The sequence below is a fragment of the Euleptes europaea genome, chromosome 12, assembly GCF_029931775.1.
Source record: "Euleptes europaea isolate rEulEur1 chromosome 12, rEulEur1.hap1, whole genome shotgun sequence".
In the NCBI taxonomy this organism is placed as follows: Eukaryota; Metazoa; Chordata; class Lepidosauria; order Squamata; family Sphaerodactylidae; genus Euleptes; species Euleptes europaea.
In genome coordinates this window covers 5,194,759-5,203,743 of record NC_079323.1, presented here as the reverse complement: position 1 = coordinate 5,203,743, position 8,985 = coordinate 5,194,759, and the positions used below count along the sequence as shown (strand labels likewise).

Genomic DNA, 8,985 nt, shown 5'->3' with positions numbered 1-8,985 from the left:
AGGCATTTGAGAGTTGAAAGGCCTCTTCAATAGAGCCGGTGGCCGGAATACCCTCTGGTTAAGTATCTTAAGGGTATCTGAGAGGCAGCGTGGTGTAGTGGTTAAGAGCAGCGGACTCTGATCCGGAGAACCAGGTTTGATCCTCCACTCCTCCACACAGGCAGCTCTCTTAGAGCTCTCTCAGCCCCACCTGCCTCACAGGGTGTCTCTTGTGGGGAGAAGAAGGGAAGGTGATTGTAAGCCAGTTTGAGTCTCCCTTAAGTGGTAGAGGAAGTCCGCGTATAAAAACCAACTCTTTTTATTATTGAAGCAAGTGAAGATTTTCCAGCATCTTAACAAAGAAAAAACAAATGCTACCCTAATTCAAGAAATACATGCACACACACTCTGACCCTCTAATCCAGGGGTGTCTAACTCAATTGTTACGAGGGCCAGATATGACATAAATGTCACTTTGTCGGCCGGGCCATGCCTCGCTAGCCCAGATTGAGGCGGGGGTGTGCGTGGCTGTTCCGGCTGGCTTGCGGGCCAAAGAAAAACTCTCAAGGGGCCGGATCTGGTCCGCGGGCCGTATGTTTGACACCCCTGCTTTAATCACTACGCCACAATGGCCTTCACACGCCTCAGCGGTTCTCTTCCATCTAATAATCGCATAACAACTCCTCTTTCAAGCAGCTTCTCAAAATGCATTTTTAAATTTTCTTTCTCGTCCAAACCTTCCTTGCCCAATTTCTGGTTCATGATGGGTAGCTATGTTAGTCTGTCACTAGCAGTAGAAAAGAGCAAGAGTCCAGTAGCACCTTAAAAACTAACAAAAATTTCTGGTTGGGCATGAGCTTTTGTGAGCCACAGCTCGCTTCCTCATACAGCTAGAATGTGATTCCATCGCTCCTTAGTAGAGACGAGTGAATCAGACACACAATGGCAATGTAAATGTCAGAAGCAAGTAAATGACATTAGTAGGCATGATTGGATTAGTTGTGATATGCAGAGGGGTAGTAGGCGTGGAGAAATCAGCATTGGTGATGAGACAGAAATCCCAAATCTCTATTAAGTCCCGGAGAATGCATAGTCTTGAGCTTCATTATTAGTTGTAATTCAGCAGTCTCTCTGGTTGTATTCTATTCCGGTTCGTTTAGGCAGCCCAGAATCTGTCAAATCAGATTTTTTTTTTGTCTCTTCCCTCTCCCTACACACTTGCCTGTGTTAGATTTCACACCTGGGTAAGGAACGTATTCTATTTTTACTACATCCCTAGCAGGTTTCAGGTGCTTTATAGAGAAGGAGAATATTTCACTGTGCCATATGAAAATAGACAGGCAGCAAACTATACAGAGTTGTTTTTTCATGGCCTCAGATCATGAAAGATGCTGGTGCTGGATCAGACCAGTGGCCCATCGAATCCGGTTTCCTTTTCCCCACAGAAGTCAGCTAAAAGCATTGTGCACAAAGCATCCTCCTGTGTGGTGTAGTGCTTAGTGTTGGCCTAGGATCTGGGATGGCGGGTTCGAATCCCTCCCTTGCCCACGGAAGCCAGCCCGCTGCCAGTGGGCCCGCCACAGTCTTCTCAGCCCAACCTTCCTCATAAGGTTGTCGTCACGAGGATTAAGTGGAGGAGGGGGGAAACGAGATGAAAAGCTGAGGAGAGTGGGATATCAATTGTTAAAAAATCATATCCTGAGGTATGCCTCTGAACATGGAGGTTCTATTTAGCCACTAATAATATTAATATTAACGTTAATTGTTAATAGCCGTCAGGCCCCCAGGGGTCTCCAAACTTGCTGAGCCTGTGGATGGTTTGGGAATTTTGAAAAAGGATAGTGGGTCCCCCCCACAAAATGGCTGCCATGCGTGCAATATGAACGGATGGTGCCGGAGCGTCAGGCTTGTTCCAGGGCTATCGTGGCAGTCTAGGCTGTGGGGGCTATACCGCAACAAATAGAAAGAAGAGTTGGTTTTTATATGCCGACTTTCTCTACCACTTAAGGCAGAATCAAACCGGCTTCCAATCTCCTTCCCTTCTCCTCCCCACAACAGACACCCTATGAGGTAGGTGGGGCTGAGAGAGCTCTAAGAGAACTGTGACTGACCCAAGGTCCCCCAGCTGGCTTCTTGTGTAGGAGTGGGGAAACAAATCCAGTTCACCAGATTAGCCTCCGCCACTCATGTGGAGGAGTGGGGAATCAAACCCGGTTCTCTAGATTAGAGTTCACCGCTCCAAACCACCGCTCTTAACCATGACACCACACTGGAAGGCTGCTGCAATGGGCCTTGAAGCCTAGGGCACGGGTTCAAGTGGAGCCACCGCTGGTGCAGATCGGTGATAGTAGCAAATATCCAAATGAGAACACTGAAGGCTGAAAACGTCATATCTCACAGAGTTGGAAAGGACCACCAGGGTCATCTAGTCCAACCCTTGGCACAATGCAGGAAATGTACAACTACCTCCCCCACACACACCAATGATGAACATTGGGTGTGCATCCATGTATGCTGCAGCCCCCTAGCTCATGTGAGACATTTGCACAGGGGCTGATCCCCTTCCTCCCCAGAGGTCTTCCGCTTCATACCGAGGTCTTTCCATGAACACATGAAGCTGCCTTATACTGAACCAGACCCTCAGTCCATCAAAACCAGTATTGTCTACTCAGACTGGCAGCAGCTCTCCAGGGTCTCAGGCAGGGGTCTTTCACATCACCTACTTGCCTAGTCCCTTTAATTGGAGATGCCGGGGATTGAACCTTGGACTTTCAGCATGCCAAGCAGAGGCTCTTCCACTGAGCCACAGCCCCTCCCCGTGGGGCCAACTCTCGGATCATCGATTTCTCCTCCCCTCTCCCAAATTTTCACTAAATCACACACAAAACCACCGTGTTACATCATTCGTTGTAATCAAGGATTGGAATATACAAAATATATATAAATTAACAATTTTTTTTGTACAGAAGGCACATCGGCTGCTTTTTTTTGTCTCTGTGTTTGTGTTCCAGTCTGGGTGTTTACTCGTTCTCCTCGGCCTGTCATAAGGTGTAGGGCGCTATGGCAACTGACCCTTGACTATCATGACAACTGAGAATCTCTTTCTTGGTCGGCCCCGTTTGTTGTCTGTGGTACTGGCCTTCGCGGATTGTCTTCAGGCACTTGACGTTCTTCCCCAAAGTGATGCTTTTGATGGAAGGCAAGTAATTCAACATGGCTTTTGACAAGGAAGCGGCTACTCCCGTGCCTGACAGATTGAGTTCTTGCAAAGAACTTAAGCTGTAAAACACTTCAGCCTCCAAGGATTTAAGGTTGGGGTTGCCGGACAGATCGAGCACTTGGAGAGCAGGCAGATCTTTGAAACCGTACGGGGAGATCGCTGACAGATCGTGAAGGCCACTGAGCGACAAATGGGTCAACTCCTTCAGTCCGGAGAACGCGTGTTTCTCAATTGCCGACACGGGGTTTCCATCAAAGTTTAAGTACCGAAGAGGTATTCCTTGAAGGTTTGGGATACTTCTGAGCCTGTTCCCAGACAGACTCAAGCTCTGAATGTTGGGAACGGCTTTGTCCTGCTGCCTGAAGACCACGCTTATTAAATTGTTCGAGAGATCCACGTTGATGGGTTTCCCTTGACCTTTCGATGCAAAGACGTCCATGGATATTTCCAGGAGGAGGTTGTTACTCAGGTCGACGTCCCCCAGGGGTGACCTGGAGAAGCATTCGTTTGGAAGGGTGACCAGAGAGTTGTAACTCAGATCCAAAGATTCAAGATATCGGAGTCTAGAGAACGTGGTGGAAGTGATCCTTGAGATCCGGTTGTTGCTGAGGTCGAGGCTGACCAACGTTGTGTAGCCGGGGCCCGTCAGCATTGACTCGTTAATGGACTCCAGTTTGTTTGACGATAAATCCAAGTAGGTGGTGTCCAAAGGGATGGGGACAGGGACGATATGGGACCCGATGCCGCTGCAGTCCACCTTGGTGAGGCTAAAGCTGTCAAAGAGACCGAAACTCTCCACTTCGCAGTGACATCCCGGGAAGCAGGTCTTCGATGTACTGATGCCGGGGAAAAGCAGCAGCAGGTTGAACCAAACGAGGAAAGGCATTGCGGGGATCTGTAACACACACAAGAGATGGGAAAAAGGGGTCAAGGATTGTCAAAACATGGGAACTGCACATGAAAATATGTTTCATCAAGTTTGTCTTTGTGTTAGACAGGGGGTGTCAAACATAAGGCCCGTGGGCCGGCTCCGGCCCCTTGAGAGCTCTTATCCGGCCTGCGAGCCAGACGGGGCAGCCACCACCCCCCACTTTCGATCTGGGCTGGCGAAGCATGGCTTGCCCCCATGAAGTGACATTTATGCCATATCTGGCCCTCGTAACAAATGAGTTCAAAACCCCTGCCAGCGTGGTGTAGTGGTTAAGAGATGTGAAGTCTGATCTGGAGAACCAGGTTTGAATCCCCACTCCTCCACATGAGCGACGGATTCTAATCTGGTGAACTGGATTTGTTTTCCCAATCCTACACACAAAAACAGCTGTGGGACCTTGGGCTAGCCACAGCTCTCTTAGAGCCCTCTCAGCCCCACCCACCTCACAGGGTGTTTGTTGTGGGGAGGGGAAGGTGATTGTAAGCCGGTTTGAGTCTCCCTTAAGTGGTAGAGAAAGTCGGCATATAAAAACCAACTCTTCTTCTGCATTAGACAGCTGTGATCAATGAAGGTCGAATGGATCGTATCAATGGGTCTTGCATTAGGGATCACATGAACATACGTTGCTGCCTTATACTGAATTGGACCCTTGGTGCATTAGTAGGGTTGCCAAGCTCGGTTGGGAAATATCTGGAGATTTTGGGGGCGGAGCCTGAGGAGGGCGGGGTTTCGGGAGGGGAGGTACTTCATTGCCTTATAGTCCAAGTGCCAAAGGGGCCATTTTCTCCTGCTGAACTGATCTCTATATGCTGGAGATCAGCTGTAATAGCAGGAGATCTCCAGCTAGTACCTGGAGGTAGTCAGCCCTATCCATTAAGGTCAGTATGGTCTACTCAGACTGGCATTAGCTCTCCAGGATATTAGGCGAAGGTCTTTCACATCATCTACTGCCTGGAGATTTAACTGGAGATGCTAGGGATTGAACCTGGGACCTTCTACATGCCAAGCAGATGCTCTACCACTGAGCCACGGCCCCTCTCTAAGGTTCTCCAGGGTCCCTTACAATCCCCTTCCCCTCCTCACAACAGACACCTTGTGAGGTAGGTGGGGCTGAGAGAGTTTGGAGAGAACTGTGACTAGCCCTGGGTCACCCAGCTGGCTACATGTGGAGGAGTGGGGAATCTAACACGGTCCACCATATTAGAGTCCAACACTCATGTGCAGGAATGGGGAATCAAACTTGGTTCTCCTTATTAAACTCTGCTGCTCTTAACCACTATACCCCGCTGGCATCATGCAAAATGCATCATTCGTAACTTAGCATATAAAATTGTACCATTTGGCATATTTATGGAAGTTAACAGTACAAACACCTTCATTTTCTAAAAGAAAAATCGCAGATGTAGCCATTACTTGAGAAAACGGGGCAGCAAACTCCCTACCATTTACCAATTTTTCCACTGGAAAGATTGAAAAAGTCCTCCATCTTTTTCATGCTAGACATTTTGAGTGTGTTGCCTTAAGAAGCATTTTACTCCTTCTAAAAGAGAAAAGAGGGTTATCTTTCAGGGCTCCCCCAAATGTTTCATTGGAAATACTGAACAAAAAGGGGGGGACATTATTTCCCTCAAATATTTCTGTTTTTTTCCAGGCCACTTCTCTCCCGCCCCCCTCCCTAGTTTTTCACAAGTTGGTAGTTTTCAATGCATTGGCTATTTGGGCTGGAAACTTCACGAAGACTGGGATCGAACCCAGAGACGCAAGATGATAAATCTCCTCTAAATGGAAAAGAATGTGCTGACATGCTATCTCTACCGCTGAGCAAACTAACGCCCTGTCTGTTCTAGCCCCACCCAGGTCCTCACCAGCTTTTAATCATATGGTAGAAGCTGCCTATACATTTCTGCTTCCCTCTCTGATTTTTCCTTTATTGTCAAACCCTGGAAACTTGCTTTAAAAAAAAGTTAGAGGTTCATATCTTCAAGACACCATTGCATCTGTATGGCTAGCTGACAGAGACACGCATGTTCACCAGTGGATGACTATAGGACACTCTGCCCGTGCTCTGAGGTCCTAAGGTGGACAGTGCCAGTTAGGGTTGGCAATAGGGTTGCCAACCTCCAGGTAGTCTGCAACGGAGTCTTCAATACAAAAGTAGCAAAAAATCTTATTGGTGCTTACACATATGACATCAACAATACAAGAGTGAAAGATACATATAAGAACAGTCAAAGTTATATACAGTATGTACAATCTAAATAGGGTGCAGTCTCAGTGCACCAATTGCCATGTTCTTTCAAGTAAATGTTGTATTTTCTTCAAAAAGTCCAATAGTAGGTACTATCCCAAAAGCACACTTTTTGGGAAAAGGTGGGGGGCGGCCGTTTCAAATCTTTTCTTCAGTCCCAAACAGTAAACATATCCAAATCGTACCCAATAGTCAAATCCTTCACTCTGTTCCCAGTTCCCCGAGGGATACTCTAAAGTGAAGCCAAGTAGAGTATCCCTCGGAGAACTGAGTGAAAGATTTGACTAATGGGTACGATTTGGATATGTTTACTGTTTGAGGCTGAAGAAAAGATTTGAAACGGCCGCCCCCCACCTTTTCCCAAAAAGTGTGCTTCTGGGATAGTACCTACTATTGGACTTTTTGAAGAAAATACAACATTTACTTGAAAGAACATGGCAATTGGTGCACTGAGACTGCACCCTATTTAGATTGTACATACTGTATATAACTTTGACTGTTCTTATATGTATCTTTCACTCTTGTATTGTTGATGTCATATGTGTAAGCACCAATAAGATTTTTTGCTACTTTTGTACTGAAGACTTGGTTGCAGATTTTCTAACCATTGGTACTGGCACGGAGGTGCCTATTTTGTATTGTAACCTCCAGGTAGTAGCTGGAGATCTCCTGCTATTACAACTGATCTCCAGCCGACAGAGATCAGTTGCCCTGGAGAAAATGGCCGCTTTGGCAATTGAACTCTATGGCATCGAAGTCCCTCCCCTCCCCAAACCCCGCTCTCTTCAGGCTCCGCCCCAAAAGCCTCCCGCCGGTGGCGAAGAGGGACCTGGCAACCCTCTAGTTGGCAATATGATTATCAACCTCCAGGTGACACCTGGAGATGTCCACCTATCTGTTCAGATGACCAAGATCAATTCCCCTGGAGAAAATGGCTGCTTTGGAAGTTGGACTCTCTGGCATTATACCCTGCTGAGGTCCCTCCAGTCCCCAAACCCTGCCCTCCCCAGGCTCCACCCCTCAAATCTCCAGGTATTCCCCAACCTGGAGGTGGCAACCCTGGCTGCCAACCTCCACTTCAAGGTGGTGGCTAGAGATCTTCCGCTGGGAGAGCCAGTGTGGTGTAGTGGCTATGAGTGGTGGTTTGGAGCGGTGCACTCTAATCTGGAGGACCAGGTTGGTTTCCCCATTCCTCCACATGAAGCCAGCTGGGTGACCTTGGGCTCGTCACAGTTCTCTCCGAACTCTCTCAGCCCCACCTACCTCACAGGGTGCCTGTTGTGGGGAGGTGAAGGGAAGCTGATCGTAAACTGGTTGGATTCTCCCTTAAGCGGTAGAGAAAGTTGGCATATAAAAACCAACTCTTCTTCTCCTCCTCCTCCTCCTCCCCAGGTGACAGACATCAGTTCACCTGGAAAAATGGCCACTTTGGAAGGTGGACTCTATGGCATTATACCTCCCTGAGGTTCCTCCTCTCCCAGACCTTGCCACAAATCTCTAGGAATCTGTCAACCTGGAGCTGGCAACCCTAGCACCAGTATACTTTAAAAACAAAGACAGTAATAACTCATTTGGTCACCTGCTCCTGTGGCTGATGCGAGAGAGATGGACGTGAAGGACCACCAAACTCCAAAGCTTTTTTAATGCTTGGTGGTGGAGGGAAAATATCTTTGAGTCGGCCATTTCTCAAATTGCAGCCTCCTCCATTTCCGAACGGAACAAAGCGTGCTCCAGCCTTCCTAACAACCCCACACGGCTCATTCTCTTACGTTCGGATAGATTTTTTACCCCATTAAGGCTCATAACCTTTGGAACAGGCCGTCGGATCTCTAATGGAAGCCACTGTCTCACAGCATGCGTTTCAAGCGGCCGTTGTTTGGAAACTGAAAAGACGGCAATCTGAAAATGTGACCGGGGTGGGCAATCGGAGATAAATTCCAGAGGCTCGGGAAGAGAGAAAGATCATTACAGAGCTTCTGTGTTTTGACAGGCGATACCAACGCCGGCCCAACGGTGAATGGATCTGGACGAGATAAATCAAAAACGCCCAGCAGCGGCGCTTTAATGGCTCCGCTTTGCGGCTTGAAAAGCCGGCCGCCGCTCCAAACCGAGCCTGCCGTTTGTCAAGTTTTCATAGACTCCTGGGTTCCCCCCACCGGCCCTGATTAATCCATCTACCTGTGTTTCGGCCCGGCCCCGCAACAACGCCACGCAGAATTGCCGCCGCTATTGTCGTCCGACGGGGGACCGTTTAAAAAGAGAGGCCGCGCTCCGAAATGTCAGAATGAGGGCACAAAGCAATTTCTCCGTCCGTCTCGTCCGCTTCCGCGCCCTGACTTTTTACATGCAAGCGGAATCAGAGAGAGAAGCAAGACATCCGACAGGATTAAACCAGCAATTAAAAAAAGAAAAAGTTTTAAAACAGGGGGGAAAGCTTTTAAATTCTTTGCCAGAACAAATCATGTCCCAAAATCTTGCCAGTTTGACAGAGGATAACTGTACAACCATGAAGCCATGAAGGAGCTAGAAAAAATTCTGAAGTGTAAGGATGTGTCACTGGCCACCAAGATTAAGTTAATTCATGCCATCGTATTCCCTATTACTATC

General features: G+C 48.0%; 1 protein-coding gene across 1 annotated transcript; it reads right to left on the bottom strand.

Moving 5' to 3' along the window:
- Positions 1-2,989: 2,989 nt before the first annotated feature.
- Positions 2,990-4,088, bottom strand: TSKU (tsukushi, small leucine rich proteoglycan). Its single transcript, XM_056858269.1, has one exon. The coding sequence runs from the start codon at positions 4,083-4,085 to the stop codon at positions 3,021-3,023; it is 1,065 nt and encodes a 354-aa protein (XP_056714247.1). The 5' UTR covers positions 4,086-4,088; the 3' UTR covers positions 2,990-3,020.
- Between the last annotated feature and the right edge of the window lie 4,897 nt (positions 4,089-8,985).